The sequence below is a fragment of the Balaenoptera acutorostrata genome, chromosome 8, assembly GCF_949987535.1.
Source record: "Balaenoptera acutorostrata chromosome 8, mBalAcu1.1, whole genome shotgun sequence".
NCBI lineage: Eukaryota > Metazoa > Chordata > Mammalia > Artiodactyla > Balaenopteridae > Balaenoptera > Balaenoptera acutorostrata.
In genome coordinates, this window is record NC_080071.1 from 98,497,296 (window position 1) to 98,513,578 (window position 16,283).

At 50.0% G+C, this 16,283-nt stretch overlaps 2 protein-coding genes and 1 non-coding gene across 3 annotated transcripts; 2 read left to right on the forward strand and 1 right to left on the reverse strand.

Annotated features, from left to right (window-relative positions):
- Positions 1–3,076: 3,076 nt before the first annotated feature.
- IMP4 (IMP U3 small nucleolar ribonucleoprotein 4) lies at positions 3,077–10,024 on the reverse strand. Its single transcript, XM_007182899.2, has 11 exons — positions 9,886–10,024; positions 9,342–9,458; positions 9,088–9,196; positions 7,386–7,469; positions 6,577–6,686; positions 6,366–6,498; positions 6,126–6,280; positions 5,949–6,043; positions 5,756–5,829; positions 5,514–5,675; positions 3,077–3,301 (listed from the first exon to the last, which is right to left on the reverse strand). Exons 2-10 carry the CDS (start codon positions 9,342–9,344, stop codon positions 5,563–5,565), a joined length of 876 nt encoding a protein of 291 aa, XP_007182961.1. The 5' UTR covers positions 9,345–9,458; positions 9,886–10,024; the 3' UTR covers positions 3,077–3,301; positions 5,514–5,562.
- CCDC115 (coiled-coil domain containing 115) lies at positions 10,011–14,330 on the forward strand. The gene is made up of 5 exons (XM_007182901.2): positions 10,011–10,253; positions 10,325–10,428; positions 10,516–10,598; positions 11,256–11,387; positions 12,930–14,330. The coding sequence occupies exons 1-5, from the start codon at positions 10,143–10,145 to the stop codon at positions 13,040–13,042; spliced, it is 543 nt and encodes a 180-aa protein (XP_007182963.2). The 5' UTR covers positions 10,011–10,142; the 3' UTR covers positions 13,043–14,330.
- Positions 14,331–15,026: 696 nt separating this feature from the next.
- TRNAE-UUC (transfer RNA glutamic acid (anticodon UUC)) lies at positions 15,027–15,098 on the forward strand. The gene has a single exon. It is a non-coding gene; the product is annotated as a tRNA-Glu (tRNA).
- Positions 15,099–16,283: the final 1,185 nt, after the last annotated feature.

Sequence of the window (16,283 nt, forward strand, 5' to 3'; positions counted from 1 at the left end):
GTATTTCCTGAGGTTCCTTCTCTTTCTGGGTCGGGCTAGGATGAACTGGGGGCGCCAGCATCCAGTCCTAATTTGAGGATTTCAACCCGCATAAACCTTCTGGGAAACTGAGAATCGAGGCTCTGGGAGTGGGTTCCAGGGACAAGGTGTTCTCAATGCTTTTTAAGGGGCTTATTTTTTTTCGTCCCCACACTCTTGTCTTCAGAAAAATGTGGAGAAGGCTGGAGGACAGCTGCTGTCCCAGCTCCCAGGGCCACCAAGGGGAGGCTCGAGAGAGCAGAGAGGAGCCTACGGCCCCTGCCAAGGATTGGCCGGTGTAGATGGGCTAGCCCATCCTTCACCTTGGGGGTGAGGAGTGTGGACCTAATTCATCAGTGTTAAGTCAAGAACAGGCAAACTGTTTCTTAAAGGGCTTGGGTCTCTGGTCCTTGTCCCAGCTACTCAATTCCGCCATGCAGGGTGAAAGCAACCACAGGCAACATGTAAAGGAATAAGCATGGCTGTGTCCCAAACTTTGTGGACTTGAAATTTTAATTTCATGTGTCACGATTTGTGTGTGTGTGTCCTGCAGGCTGTGGGTTGCTGACCCCAGTTTAAGTGACTGAGAGGTCAAAAAGCCAGTTAGTGGGGATGTTTCACTGATTGAGGGATCAGTAGGCGTCACTGTTAACTCAGTGTTTACCACTGTCATCTTTGAGAGTTCAAAGGTGGTCAGCAGTGATCACTGAGGATGGACATTGATAGTGAATTCATTGGAGGCCAGTGAGAGTTCCTTGGATGTTCATGGAGACTGTCAGATGTCAATGGCAGTCACAGGGAGGTCAGTGAGAGGCTGAAAGTAACTGAGGAGCCATTGGGACTTGGAATGTTAGTTTACTAAATAATTGAGGGGTCAAAAGAGTCAGGGAAGTTCATTGAGGACCCCTAACCAGGGCTCAATAGTGAATGTCAGTGGAATCACTGAGATTTCTTGGTCATGGGTTGTTGGAGACTCAGGGTGGCAGGATACAGAAGTATCAATGAACTTTGAGAAAATATGGAGGCCCACTGGAGGAGTCACAGAGACGTTTGAGTCCCTGAGTAATCATGGATACGAATGGCAGTCATTTGGGTATAGTGGATACCAGGGTAAAGGGGGAACAGCCACTGTGGGATCAAGAAAGGGCTTTATGGACCCTGCTGGTAGTGAATGTCATTGGATGTCAATGATCACTGGAAACCAGTGCTACCTGGGGAGCAGAGGCAACATTGAGGGTCAGTGAGCCATCCATATCACCTATGGAGATGACTGGGAGGCAGGGCAGCTAACCCAGCAACTGGGTTCCGGCACTCTGGGATCTTCTGTTCCACTAGGGGCTGAGTGTCTATTTGTCTGACAGGGTGGGGTGTATATGTCTATCTGTCCCCCTGGCTTAGGGGACATCTATCCTGAGGACCTACCTGCCATTCTCATAGGCTGGGTCTGTCTTACTGGCAAAGAGTAAGTCTGTCAAGCTGAAGGTCTGGCTGGCTAGTTGACAGGGTAGTGGAATGTCTCTCCATTGAGTTAACGGTCTCTCTGTACAATTGTGGGGCTCTGTCTATCCTTGAGGAATTCTGTCTTTTGGTTGGCTGGAAGTGGGGTGGGAGGGGTGTCCACGTGTCTGGACACAGGTCTTTCTGGATGCCTGGCTGAGCACCTTCCCACCTGTCCAATAATCTGTCCATTTGTCTGGCTGTCCTGCTGTAGTCTATCTCTCCCTGGGACTCTATCTAGAAGTCTGTCTTGCCAGGGGTCTATGTGTCTGTTTGCCTGCCTGTTTGGGAATCTTTCTGCCTATCTGGCCTGTGAACAGAGTGGCTGAGACTTTAGTCCACCTGCAATGCTTCCACCAGGGTTGGGTGTCTTTCTAGCTGCACATCCACCTCCTACTCCACACCCTCCTCTTGTTTAACAGGACCGCCATCCTGACACTGACCATCCCTCCATGTCTCTCCAACATCCAAATTCTCCTGGCTTGCCCTCTGCTCAGCTCAGGCTGGGTGTAGGGGATGGAAAGACCCCCAAGACCTCCTCCAGCAGCCCTGGCTCACCCCTCTCCGTTGTCCCAGAGAACTGCAAGCTGTGCTCTCGCAGTGGGACTCACTGCTGCTGCTGGCCCTCTTGCGCACCCTACTGGCGGCAGTCCCAAGCAGTGGGAGCAGCTGGCACTGTCCTGAAGATCCTGAGCACCCCAGCACCCACATGCCACATGCCAGTCTGCCACCTGCTTCCCAGCTCAGAGTGCTAGGCCACCCCACAGAGCCAAGTGGACAGGGTGCTGGAAGGTGCTCAGAGAAGCTTTTGCAACACTGTGAAGAACCCAGCCTGCGCTGATGTTGCACAGGGGAAATAGTAACTTTTAAACAGTGGAGAAACCTGGCAGACACCACCCTCACCTAGAAGGCTTATGGAGAGATAGTCTGAGACTACTGACATCCCTATTGAACAGTTCTTCTGACTTCCTTTTTTGCTAGGGCACAAAAAGGAACAAAAAATTTGAAAAAATTCTCCCACCACTCCACTCTGTTAAGAACTTTTGGATTGGGTGTGGGCTGACCTGCTGGCCCACCTACAAGTCTGGCATTTGGCAAAAAAGGAAAAATGCCAGTCTCTCCAGTTACAAGTGGCAGCTTGCATCCACCAGTGATTGGAGGTAACTGCCTTTGGGAGGGCTTTTGTTCCAGACTCTGGAAACTCCACAATACAAACCAATTTCCTAACTGAATAAATTACAAAGGAAAAAAATTAAAAAGAGAGAATTCTATAGGATAAAAGACTTAGCACTTATACACACATGCTCATAACAGCATTATCAAAATAGTCCAAAAGTGAAAAACAAACCAAATTTCATAAACTGATGGATAAATAAGGTATACACACACAATAGAATACTGTTTAGCAATAAAAAAAGGAATGAAGTACTGACACATGCTGCAACATGGATAAATTTTGAAAACAATGCTAAATAACACCACATATGGTATGATTCCGTTCCATTACCGAGTCGAAGTTCATACTGCTCGCCGCACTACAGGCCAATAATCGAGAGACGAGTTGTTGGGACAAGGAATAAGACTTTATTTGGAAACCCAGCAAACCGAGAAGATGGTGGGCTCATGCCCCGAGGAAACATCTTGCCTGAGTTAGAATTCAGGCTCCTTTTACACTAAAAGAGGAAGTAAAATCAAACACTTCCTGGTTCCCACCAGCCTCTGGAGAGGATGTGTTAATTTCTTCCTCCCTGCAGTCATTTACAGGCGGACCTGGTCAGGATGTTTCCTGTGAGTTAAACAAAGGTATTTTAGCTCACTACCTGGGAAGCAGGGTTCCCAGAGATGAGCCATTATGTATAACTCAAGCTTATAGGCAACATCCCTTTAGTGATTAGCTTGTAATAGAATACAAAAGGTTCTTCCCTATTACAGTTCCTACGGAATGTCCAGAATAGGCAAGTCTATAGAAACCAAAAGTAGATTAGTGGCTACAAGGGGCTGGGGGCTGAGAGTTGGGAGATGGTTGGAGAGGAATGGGAAGTGACAGCTAAAGAGTATGGAGTTTCTTTTAGGAGGGACAAAAATGCTCTAAAATTAGACTGTGGTGATGGTTGTACAACCCTGTAAATATGATAAAAAAATATTTAATTGTACACTTTAAACAGGTGAACTGTGTGGGACATGCATTGTATCTCAATAAAGCTGTTTTTAAAAAGACAAGCGGGGGCTTCCCTGGTGGCGCAGTGGTTGAGAATCTGCCTGCTAATGCAGGGGACACGGGTTCGAGCCCTGGTCTGGGAAGATCCCACATGCCGCGGAGCAACTAGGCCCGTGAGCTACAACCACTGAGCCTGCGCGTCTGGAGCCTGTGCTCCGCAACAAGAGAGGCCACGATAGTGAGAGGCCTGCGCACCGCGATGAAGAGTGGCCCCCACTTGCGAGCCTGTGCTCCGCAACAAGAGAGGCCACGATAGTGAGAGGCCTGCGCACCGCGATGAAGAGTGGCCCCCACTTGCCGCAACTAAAGAAAGCCCTCGCACAGAAACGAAGACCCAACACAGCCATAAAATAATAAATTAAATAAATAAAGGGAAAAAGATGGTCCAATTTTAAAAAGTAAACAAATAAAATAAAAAAGACAAGAGACTTGTCAATCATTTGCAATGAATGGACCTAAGTTGGATCCTAGTTCAAACAAACATAACGTAATCAGGGAAAACTGAACATTAACATGTAGAATTCAGAATAATTGTTGATTTTTTAGGTGCGACAGTGGTATTGTTATTCCTGTTGAGTCTTATCTTTCAGAGATATATGGAAATATTTATGGATGAAATGATATGGTGTATGGGATTTGCTTCAAAATAAACGAATGGAGTGGATAAAGGGAGTGGGTGGGGCTATGAAGGAAACCAGACTGGTCAACATTGAGGTGGGTTCATGGACTCACTGTACAGTCCTCTCAGCTCTTATGTTTGGAATTCTCCACAATTAAAAGACTTAATCAATCAACATAGAGGTGAACAACTGTTTCTATAAAGAGCTAACAGGTCACAGAGAATACACATACAGTAATAGCCAATGAGTATTTGAAGATGCATAACCTCTGTCATAATTAAAGAAATGCAAATTCAACTGAGGACCCATTTTGCACCTAGAGCTCGGGCAAGATGCAAAGTCTGACAGTCCACAGTGCCGACAAGGACACAGGAAACACTCAGATCTGCTGATAGTGGCTGGGAGAGACAGCCTCTTGGAGGACAATTCTGCAGCATCTATAATCATTTTCAAGACACAATTCCACTTGCAGTAGTTTACTTATCAGATATACTCGCATAAATATGCACAGAGGTATGTTCAATGTTCTTGAAGCAATGTTTGTGGTAGTAAAAACAGGAAACAACTTGAGTGTGCGACCATCAAAGAGTGGTGAATCCACACATACCAGACATCCTAGATAACCTAGAAATATTCTCGGTAATCCAGGGAGAGCCTAAGGAGATCCCTAAAGGGAAAGATGGTCATTATAAAGCTTTCCACTGCTGGTGAGTCCAAGTGCACTGGGTTCTCTGAGGAACTTTAATTACACTCAAAGGAGGCCACAATGAAGTGAATAAATGGTTTGCCTCTTGTTTATTTTCTGCCTGTCCCTGGCTGAGAGCTGGCCCCAGCGCCAAGCCCTGCTCTAAGTGAGACTTCCGTGCTCACATTATCATCCCCACTCCCAGATGATGAAGTCACAGGGCCCCGACTCCTGAGTGATAGAGAGCAGCACCAAATCTCCCAGGGTAGCACCAAACCCTCTGTGGCCCAGGGACAAGCCAGCACATCAGGCCTGCCTTGTCCTAGACATGATGTCACCACCAGGCCTGAGAATGTCCCAGAGCTATCAGGTCCCCAGCTGAGGAGACCCCACATCCTTCACGCTCAGCCTGACAGTCCTGTCCTGGCCACTCAGAGGCTAGCAGGGTGCTGTGGCAAACAGACTTTATTCTGACCTCTCCCCAGCTCCTGTGTCCAGGTCCACATCCTGACTGGTGAGTGGGCTCACTCAGCACTCAGGAAGACCCTCTTGTGTGCAGTGTTGGTGTAGGGGTGCCAGCGCCACTCCACGTCTGCTGTGGCCTCCTGTTCCAGCGTGCCCAGACGGATCATGTACACTGGCGGAGGGGGATGAGATATGGTCACTTACACAGCCAGCATGCCCCCCACCAGATGTGGGATAAAGCCCCAAACTCACACTTCAGCTCAAAGCGAGGCCCAACCTCGGTCAGCTCCACATTGCGGTGGTTGGTCTTCTTGTACACATGGTGCCTGGGGCAAGGGGGGCAGGGCAGGAGTGAGGGGAGGCAGGGAGCAGCTTCGGGGTCAACAACAAACAGCACAGGGACGCAAAGGTCAGGACACCACTCGGGCCCAGCCCACTGACCCACCGGAAGGAGATGTAGTCGTGCTGGTTGGCGAAGGTGATGACCCGGCGGCTGTCATCTTTGGGCACAGGGAACAGGTAGCGGAGTATGTCGGAGACCTGGGGCAGAAGGAAGAAAAGTGGAAAATGCCCAGCCTGGCACTCCAGGCCCCCAGCCCTCACCCCACGGCCTCAGACTCACCCGCTTACCCAGGCGGGAGGAGAAGCCATGCATAATCAGATGAGGCTTGGCCTCCGACGCAGTGCCCAGGTCGGGGATGTCATGCCGCATGACGACGTTGCACAGTGTGAAGTACGCGGTTGGGCCAAAGGGCAGGTGGCTGACAATGAGCCCCACTGGCGGGGCCAAGTAAGCCGTCAGAGACCCTCTGCTCCCAGCCAGCCATCATGGCAGCACCCTGCTCCCTCCCTTCAGTCTTACCAGGTGTGCCTCGATGCTCGTGGACAACCAGCAGGTCAGTGACCCCGTTGGCTTTGCAGGCTCGCACCAGCGCCCCTACCTCATGCCGGCCACGGTTCATGCGCTGGGCGCCTGGGAACACCAACTTTAGCTCCTGCATATGAACTCCCTCTGGTTAGGACTGGGGCTCCTGGGGCCTGAGCATCTCCCGCTAACCCCCATCGACTGGTACCTTTGCAAACATCTTGAGGCGGGAACTGGGATCTCGGGAAGTAGTGATCATGACCTTGGGATCTTCAACCCCTGCCCATCGATACTCATCATCCACGTGGTTGGTCACACCTGTTAGGAGCATGAGGGGCAAGAACGTGACAGTGTCTAGAGAAGTGAAGTGCTAACTTGGGGTGGCCAAATCCACCTAGAACAGCACTGTCTGACGAAAGGCTCTCTACCTGCTCTGCGCCAACGGGGTGGCCCCCAGCCACACTGGCTACAAACACAAGTGTGACCAAGGAACTGAATCTTTATATTTGATTTAATTTTAGTTCATTTAAGCTGTAGTAATCACATGGAGCTAGTAGCTACCATGTTAGCACAAGTACAGATTCTGTTAAGGCCAAAGGTATCAGGCTCCATTCCCTCATAACAAATATTTATGTTTGTGATTCCTTTCATATTTGTTGAATAATGCAGTGAATGAGACATCTGAGTGCCAATGAAGTGCTGGTAGCTGAGGACACAGCAGTGAACAAAATGGACACTGCTCTGCCCCAGCAGAGCCCACTGTCCTAGTAAGGGGGACAACCAACAGACAAAACAAAGCAGAAAGTGGGGTAATACTGTGTCATGTAAATGGAATTGGGAGCACTCAGGGAGAGGTCCCCTGAGGTGTCATCTGTACAGAGCCACGAGGGCACCTGGGGGACAGTTTCAGGAGTGGGAGCCGCACAACCTTTCTTCAAGGTGTCTGAGGAATGACATGGAAGCCAGTGGGCTCAACTGCAGGGAGTGAGGCTGGCCCACAGGGTCAGGGAAGGTCACCTTCACCGCCGGCATCGTCAAACTCCAGGGAACCCTGTAAGGCCAGAGCCTCCCTGCGTAACTCGGTGGGAATCAGGCGGTTCTCTGCAGAGGGAAGACAGAGGGGCTAGTGAGACACATGCATGGAGCCTTCAGTTTATACAACACTGAACAAACTTGATGGAAAAATACCCCTTTTACTCCCTTCTGAGCAGAGAGGTGATACGTAACTGGGGGGAGAGGGATGAAACTATTTTTGGCTACATGCCAAGCTGCTAACAGTGGTTATAGGAGATTTCATTTACTATGGTTCCTGATTCTCAAGACTTGAAGGGTTTCTAAAATATTTAATCACAAGTATGCACTCCCTTTGTAGTTAGAAAAAAATTAACAATTAATTTTTAAAGAATAAATGGAAACTGCTCTTTCTATACAAAGGTGGACCAGAAACCCTGAAACCCTCTGACAATAAAATCATTAATCGTGATGCTGTGGGTCAGAGGTTTCCTCTGTGAACTAACGCTGGACTTGGCAGAGGGGCAAGACTGTGGGCATGCCCACTTTGGAGCATGCCCTTGAACCCAGCAGGTCCCTCCAACATGCCCTGGACAAACTCTTGCACATGGAAGAGAATGTTCACAGCAGCAGGCCTGCCCCAAACTAAAAATAAGCTCCACACCACCCACAGGGAAATGGATGAAGACCCTGTGGAATATTAACCTGCAGGAGCCCCACCTACACTCAATGGATCTTAGAAACAACACTGAACCAAAACAGAAAGCTGCAAAAGAATACACGCAACCTCATACTACCTTTACAACTAAAAATCGACCAATATGATTTAAGAATACAAACAAGCATGATAATCCTCAAAAAGAACAGCAAGGAAATGGTTCATTTTTAATCAATATTCAATACCGTGTTTACCTAAGTTGGGGGAAATATTTCTGAATTTAAATATATTGATCATTTTTCATTTCTTAACACGGGCAGATAGATCACAGGTGTTTAACTTTATGCTTGACATAAGTATTACATACACATACTTCATATACTTTATATGTCTAAAACCTAAGAAAATCAAAGTGAATCTAAAATAGAGATACGGAGTTGATGTACTATCAGATAGGAAACAGAGCTCCACCAACATGAGAACCAACAAAATACGGATAAATACGGCATTTCCAATCAGGCATGTGTGACAGGCTCTTCATTAGAACGGCAAATGGAAAGCGGGGAAAATATTGCAAAGTTAAATTCCTAATTTACAACGCAAATAAAATTAAGTTCTACACGAGTTAACAGTTTTAAAATACAAGGGACTCATAACAGCACCAAAAGACAGTAAGATATTCTTGTTACCTTGTAGTGAAAAAAGTAGCAAGAATAAAAACGACAGAGGGGAAATAAATAAAGGACCACGTGAAATGTTTAAATTTGGGAAGACCTAGACACTGTAAATAAAATCACTACGCAAGTTGTAAAATCTGGATACTGCAGCATAAATGACAAGTAATTCACACCATCATGAAAGCGACATTTGCAACCCATCAGGAAGATCCAACAGGAAAGGAAAATGACCAGTAAATACTTGAAAAGATACCACACTAACACAAGTAAATGCTAATTAAACGCGTTTGACACCACTGGCCTTTTTCCCGTTGGGTTTTAACAGGAAAGCCCAAGGGTCTTTACAGTGCCTGGGGGGCGGGGACAGACGTACCCTCGAGCGCACGCCGAACCTTGTCCTTCCTCTCCTGGGCCGTTCGCCGAGCCTCCTCACAGGCCTTGCGATACAGGTACTCGCGGCGAAGGCGGGCCTCGCGGCGCAGCTGGGAAACAGCAGACCCGCTCAGACAACCCTTTTTCGCCGCGCAAGGCCAGGCCCGGGAAACACCCGCCCCGAGCCCACGGGTCACATCCCCAGCCTCCGCGAGCCCCCAACCTCCAAAACAAGAGCTTAAGCATCACTCCTACCATCCTGGGCGCAACTTCCACGTGGGTCCAGGAGTTCTCTTCTGGCGCCGCCGGTACCACGCAGTCGTCGCTTCCGCCCTCAACCGAGAAGGCCGCTAGAGGCCTCACTAGATTCTGCTGCTGCCGAGAATGCCCAAAGTTAAAATGGCGAACAGTGGCTGGGAGTCGCAAGGCGATTGGCCAGCCCGAAGCTGGAGCAACTACTAGGCGGGGGGGGGGGGGGGGGGGGTCAAGGTGCTGTCACGTGGCTTAGAACGGCCGTTAATAAAGGCGTCGGCCGTGGCTTCACTACCTACCGTGCGAAGCGGGATGCCCAATTAGAAGCTAAAATAATCATAACTGTGGCTCGAAATAGTGCAGCAACTGTAAAAGCTGCACAGCGATTGACCGGATGATCGCCTAGCGGCCGGTTCTAGAATTAAATTTAAAGCCGCTCCTCCCTTAAAATGGTTGCCGAACAGCTATGCCTCTTTCCATCGCCACTGCGACAGCCGTACTTTAAAAAACGGCCGATTCCAAAAGCGATTCGGAGACACCCACAGACCTCGCCGACTGTCCGGGTGGCTGGTCCCCTTCCGGTGCTCGCGTGACGAGGCGCTAATCACCTCCTCGGGCCGCTGCTCTGAAGATGCTTATCCTTAAAGGAACTAAGAGAGTCGCCTCCACCCAGTGGGCGTCTTGGCCCAAGGCTGGGAACGCCCCCGCGGGGACGGACCTCGCGCGCCTATTGGCTGTCCTTCTGGCACGGCGGACGCTGATTGGGCGACCTGGGGAGCCGGCTCCTGACTGTGTGCGGACCCCATGGCGGCGCGGAATCCGCGAGCTGAGCTGGACTCTCTTCTCCTGCAGCTGCTCGGGGACCTGGAGGAACTGGAGGCGAAGCGGGCGGCGCTGAACGCCCGGGTGGAGGAGGTGGGAGCCTGGGGCGGGAGGGCCGGCACGCGAAGGTTACGGAGTTTCACCGCTCTCCTCTCTCTTCCCAGGGCTGGCTCTCGCTCTCCAAAGCTCGCTACGCCATGGGTGCGAAGTCGGTGGGGCCTCTGCAGTATGCCTCCCGCATGGAGCCCCAGGTCCGCGTCTGCACCAGGTGAGGTCCCTTTCACGCTGCAGCGTGTGGGCAGGCAGGGGCCAGGTCGGGGCCGCCAAAGGTCCAGCCTCCCTTCTCGTTCTTTAGCGAGGCCCAGGACGGACTCCAGAAGTTCTGGATGGTGAGAGCCGGCACCCAGATTCCAGAGGAGGTGGGACCCCGCGAGGCAGGTGAGTCCCCCCGCCCCTTCTTCCCGTAGGGCCCCTTTCGATGTCAAAGACAAAATGCACGGGACAACGGAGGAGATGATTTTATTTAGGCTGTTGCGATAGAGAGAGCACCCCAGGTCTGAAGATCGGAATGTAGAATGTCTCAGCAGAGTGGTTTTTTGCCTTAGACTTTTACAGGGAGAGAGAGAAAGTTATAGGTGAGGTCCTTTACAGTTGGGATTGCTTTGCAATCAAAGGAAGTCTCAGCTGCGCAGAAGATATTTATTTCTGTGTCTAGCTAGTTTCAGGGGGACAAGCTTCTAATCTCAGTTAATCATTCGTGAGACAAAGAACGGGGAGTTGAAGGGTCTGTCTGGCCTTTCAGCATGTTCAGGCGAAATGGGAAAAGTCACTGTGTGGCTTTTTCACGGGTAAACAAGGGAGGTCATTTGCTGGTTTTGCGATAGTCAAGAGAAAGAGTGGACAGATTCACATGAACCACAAGGGGAAGGGTGGTTCTTTGTAGTAAGCTGTTTTCCAGAACATAAAAGGTTGAGAGGATTTTCCAACCATCGGTATTTTCTGGGATCATGAGCTCAAGTAAAGTTTAACATTGTGTTACTGAGAAAACAAGGGCCAGGTAACAAGACCCCCAACCTCCAGCCTTTCTTTTTACAGTTCTGCGCAGGCGCAAGGGTCTCACGAGGACCCCGGAGCCAGACCCCTCCCCAGCTCCCCAGGACCCTCTGAACTGGTTTGGAATCCTGGTTCCTCACAGTCTACGGCAAGCTCAAGCCAGCTTCCGGGAGGGTGAGTGGACCCTCTATCTACAGGGAGCACTTGAGCACTAATGCCAGGTCTGGGATTAGTCTGCAAAGGGCTTTGCAGGTTTTCTCCATTGCAGACTTTTGTTGCACACCTTCTGTTTTTTCAAAAAGCATTTATTCGCTGTTGGCAGAGTTCCAGGTTCATATTAGGTGCTGGCAGTAAACAAAAGAGACAAACACCCTCATGGGATGTTTATTCTATTGAGGGCAGAAAAACAACATGCAAACAAATAAGTAGGCCCTAAATATAATACCAGGTAATGAGACTTGCTATGAAAAAAATAAGGTAGAGTATGGAGTGGGCTGGGGAAGCTGTTTTTTGAATGGTAGCCTGGAAAGGCCTCTGAAGAGATGAAGGAGAGAGCTTTGGTGATCTGGGGGAACAGTGTTCTAGGTGCAGGGACCAGCCAGGGCAGAGCTCCGAGGCAAGGTTGTATCTGGAATGGCAGAGAGGAGGCCAGTGGTCTAGTGGAGGGGGGCGGGGGGCGGGCAGTGGAGGATGGGGTAGGTGGTGGGAAGCTGCACGTTTTTTCAAGTAAAAGCCACAGGATTTGCTGACAGATCAACTGGGCAGTTAGGGAAGGAGAGGAGTGAAGGATGAGCCCACAATTTCTAGCCAGAATGCCTGAAAGGGTGGATGCCCTCACCTGGAGTGGGAGGGCTGCAGAGCAGCAGCCGAGGGGAAGTCAGGAGTGGTGTGGGGTGTGTTCCTGGTACTGTGTGCTGGAGATTCTGGTCACATGGTTGGCCACATGCATCTGGAGTCTGGAAGAGGACTGGGCTGGAGAGAGAGATCTGGGAGCCCACTGCATGACACTGGTTTTAAATTCCCAAGTTGCTAACACAGACACAGCATTAAAGTTGAAATGAGATAAGATTAGCAGAGGTCCTGGGAATGTGGACAGGAAGGAAGGGAAAAAAGAAGGGAAGAAACCAGTCGAGGAGACTGAGAAGCAGCAGTGAGGCAGGAGCAGCACCAGGAGGGTAAGATGTGCCCTGGAGGGAGGTGATCAGGTGTGTGGCCAGCTCTGCTGCCAGGCAGTTCGGCTGAAGACAGGACTGGCCGGTGGACTGGGTGGTGTGGAGGGCCCAGAGGACTTGACAGCAGCTCTTCCAGGAGAAGCATCAGGTGAAAGCAACGTAGAGGTGGATCCAGAGTGTGGACCACTCTTGGGGGCAGAGAAAACAGGTAGAAGGAGAGAGGACAAGAGCAGTGAGGGGCTGTGATAATGGAGAAAAGAAGGAAGGAAATAAGGGCATGAGACTATGGTATGATCTGTGAATTTTTAGTTCCTGGTGGGTGATATAAGGGGGTCAAGGAAGTATTCTGAGGAGGTGACATTTTAGCAATGACCTGAAGGACATGAGGTATGGGTCCAGTGAGGTTCTTGAGGAGCCAATGCAAGGCTACACCTGGAATGTTTTAGGAAGAGTGTGAAGGCCAGAGAGGCATGGGGATGTCCAGAGCCCCCTGAGTCATTTGTCACCACAGATACCATGGTGACAGTCTCTCCTCTTCCTCTAGGTCTGCAGCTGGCTGCAGACATGGCCAGCCTTCAGATCCGCATCGACTGGGGTCGAAGCCAGCTCCAGGGGCTGCAGGAGAAACTCAAGCAGCTGGAGCCTGGGGCTCCCTGACTTGCCACCACAGAAGCAAGGCAGTGAGCACAGCTGTTCTTCGACGTGGCTGCATTATCTCAGGCCTTCTTCCTTCACAGATTGCCCCCCCACCCCAGCTATTCCTCCCTCCTTAATACTTCTCTGGTCTGCATGTTTCCAGCTTGGTTAGGTGGAGAAGTTTGAAGGGATAAAGTGAGTAATGTTGAAAGTCACTACTATGAAACCACTTCTACTGTTGTCTCAGGACATATTCATGTGGGGCAGGCACAAACCTGTTAGGTTAGTTCATATCACTGAACAACTGTAACAACCTGATGCATAAATCAGCTGTGGTTTTTCATTAAAGGATGACATATTGCACAGCTAGTGGCAGGGAAGGACAAGAAGTAGGTGCTTCAGTTTCACTAGATCCTTAAAAGTGATTTTGATGGAGGAAAAAACCGTACACAGCCAACAGATCAGGACAGAATGATTCCTCATCAATAAAACACACACACACCCGAGTAGATGGGCAGCACTTGGCAGGTTTTAAGCCAGAAAGTAAAAAGGATCGGACCTAGATTTTCAAGGGAAATCTTTCAAGAGACCATTCAGGTTTTTAAAAACTTGTCTTTATCTTTCCAAGAGTGAGTCTTTTAATTTGTTGAAGGGCCAGGAACTCTGTGTCAATTCATATTCCTACTGGCTTGTTGATATTTTTAGCAGTTTCTAGGAGCTAATTGTTATGTTTGGTGGATGTTAGTTTTTTGTTCATAATATGAGATGTAAATTTTTTTCCCAGTTTGTCTTTTAATTTTGCTTATGGTGGTTTAAAAAAAAAACAAACCGAACTTTTTATTATAAAATAAAACACATTACATTAAACTTCACAGACCAAATGAATAGCTCAAAGAGCAGGGTGAAAGCTATCATGAGCATCTCTCAGCTCTTGTGTTTTTAAGTCAGTTTTCTTAGTACGGTTGAATTTATCAATCAGCTGTTGTATGATTTCTTGCTTTGGGATTGCAGTTGATGTGACGGTAAGGGAATTCGCCAGTGTTTTCCTCAAGAACTTTTGTGTTTTCAGGTGAGGTACAGGGTGAGTCCTGCACTCAACTTCCTCTTTTCTACCACAGGTCCACATACAGGGGACCACCCTTATTGCCGATTTGTGATGCCACCTTTTTCTTTCGATTAATCTCAATGTTGTATACCCGTACCATATTCTGGCGGTTCCATTCTGTTTCATTGATCTTAATGTCAGACACAGGAACCACACTGTTTTAATGCTTGAGCCTTTAATACATACTTTAACCGCAGTAGCGCACATTTTCTAGTTGGAGGGAATTTTTTTTTTTTTGGTCCGGCCGGGGGGACGGGGAACTACGTTGAGCTTGAGTCGTCCGTGAAAAAGCCTAATTGAAACACTGAAAAGGAAACGCTGTGACCGGAGGAAAAAAGGGCATCCCTCCACCCACACAAAAGGTTGAATTTCAGACCAAAACCCGTTACCTACAAAGTGCCAACCTGTGAGATCTTCAAGCTAAAATGAGTGAAAGATAACACCCCGTTTTTGCTTTTCAAGGAAAAGATTTTCACGGGGAACCCGGCCCTGGGGCGGGGGGAGAAGGGGTGTCTTTTGTTTTACATGTCAGTTGACATCGAAGGACAAGCAATAGCCCTCCGTTATTTACTGTTGAAGTTGGGTTTTGGTGGCGGCCAGGATCCCAGCGGGGTGTGCTAGTGCGGAAGGTAACAACGACTAGCACCCAGCCACCCTCGCTTCTGTTCTTGGGAACACTTCCGGGAGGAGGAGTTCCCTCCCCTGGGAGGGGCCCGGATGTGCCGGCCGGCGCTTCGTAGGCGGGCGGGTCCGTGAAGCCCGGGCTCGCGCAGCCGCAGTCAGCACGGATTTCTACCAGCGGGAGCAAGGCCTGAGGTGCGCAGACGTGGTGTGGCGGCGCTGACGACAAGCTGACGGAAATAATATATGTTGCATCGAGGAAGAGATCTTTTCAACAGTTCCCATATGGTCTAGCGGTTAGGATTCCTGGTTTTCACCCAGGCGGCCCGGGTTCGACTCCCGGTATGGGAACGTTGAATTGTTTTTTTTCTAACTCTTTAAACTTGCCACAGTTTGGCTTTTTTCCACTAGCACACCTCACGTCAAATTAAATGTCTCTCTCCGTTCAAACCTAGAGAAATTGAGGCCCGGGAAGCTCTGGGCCCCATCCGTCAGCGTATTAATCGGAAGCGTCGATTTTCATCACGTCATTGACTAGTTGTTCTACCAGTGAGTTACATGCGGTACCATATCCACTACAGGTGTGAGTAACAGTAGTAGTTACAGGTTAAATGTTTACTCCAGTATGTGAGTATTAGACCGCCGCCGTGAAGGGCGCCCCGGGCCCGGCCCCTCCCTCGAGGGCGGCGCTGCCGCAGCCTGGCTCCCGGGCCTGCGGGGAAGGTGGGGCGGCCGCTGCGGAGCTGAGTTCGCGGAGGGGCGAGGGGCAGGCTGCGGAGGGGATCGGAGCCTTCCCCGACGGTTTTAGCTCTCTTTGGCCCGGCGGCCGCTGCGTTTGCCCTGTGGTCCAGTGGTTAGGGGTCCTGGGTTCTCACGGGGGCAACGCGGGCTTGCGGGCAGCGCCCGCACGCCACGCCCCCCGCACCCCAGCCCGGGCACACTTCCCTTCGAAAGGGGAGCCAAAGCCACAAACATGAGTCAGGAAACGCCTTCCTCCGTTTTCCATCCCTTTACCCTGTCGGATCAGTTAATCCAGGGAGCTTACGCGCAGGCCCGAGGCCCTGTCCCCAGGAGCGCACTACCGCACGCGTGTATTCATTCACACTTCTGCGCGGGGGGCGGGGATTATCTCCATAATCATATTAATTTTTAGCGTGGAAGTTACAGTAGGCTACAGTGGTTTCTGATCTGGCATGCAGAGAGCTTGGAAGTCATTCCTGTCCTCACAATAAGGAAAAAGCTGAGAAAACCACAGTTTAGCCACTCGTCTTAGATCATGAGGAAATTGAGGTCGCGGGGCCACCTGCTGCCTCGAAAACTGGAGAGAAGAGTGAGGACAGAGAGCCAGGCCTCACCAGGCTCAGAAGCGGCTGCCAGAGTCAGCAACTTGTAGGAAAACTCGGAGGCTCACTGAGCGTCACACTTGTGGGTTTTACTCCAGGAGCCCTACCAGGTGCTCCGGGTCAGGACTGGAGAAGAAGCCCCCGGTGCTTCTGGCAAAGGGAGGGAGAAAGGAACCGTTCGGAAACGAACCAG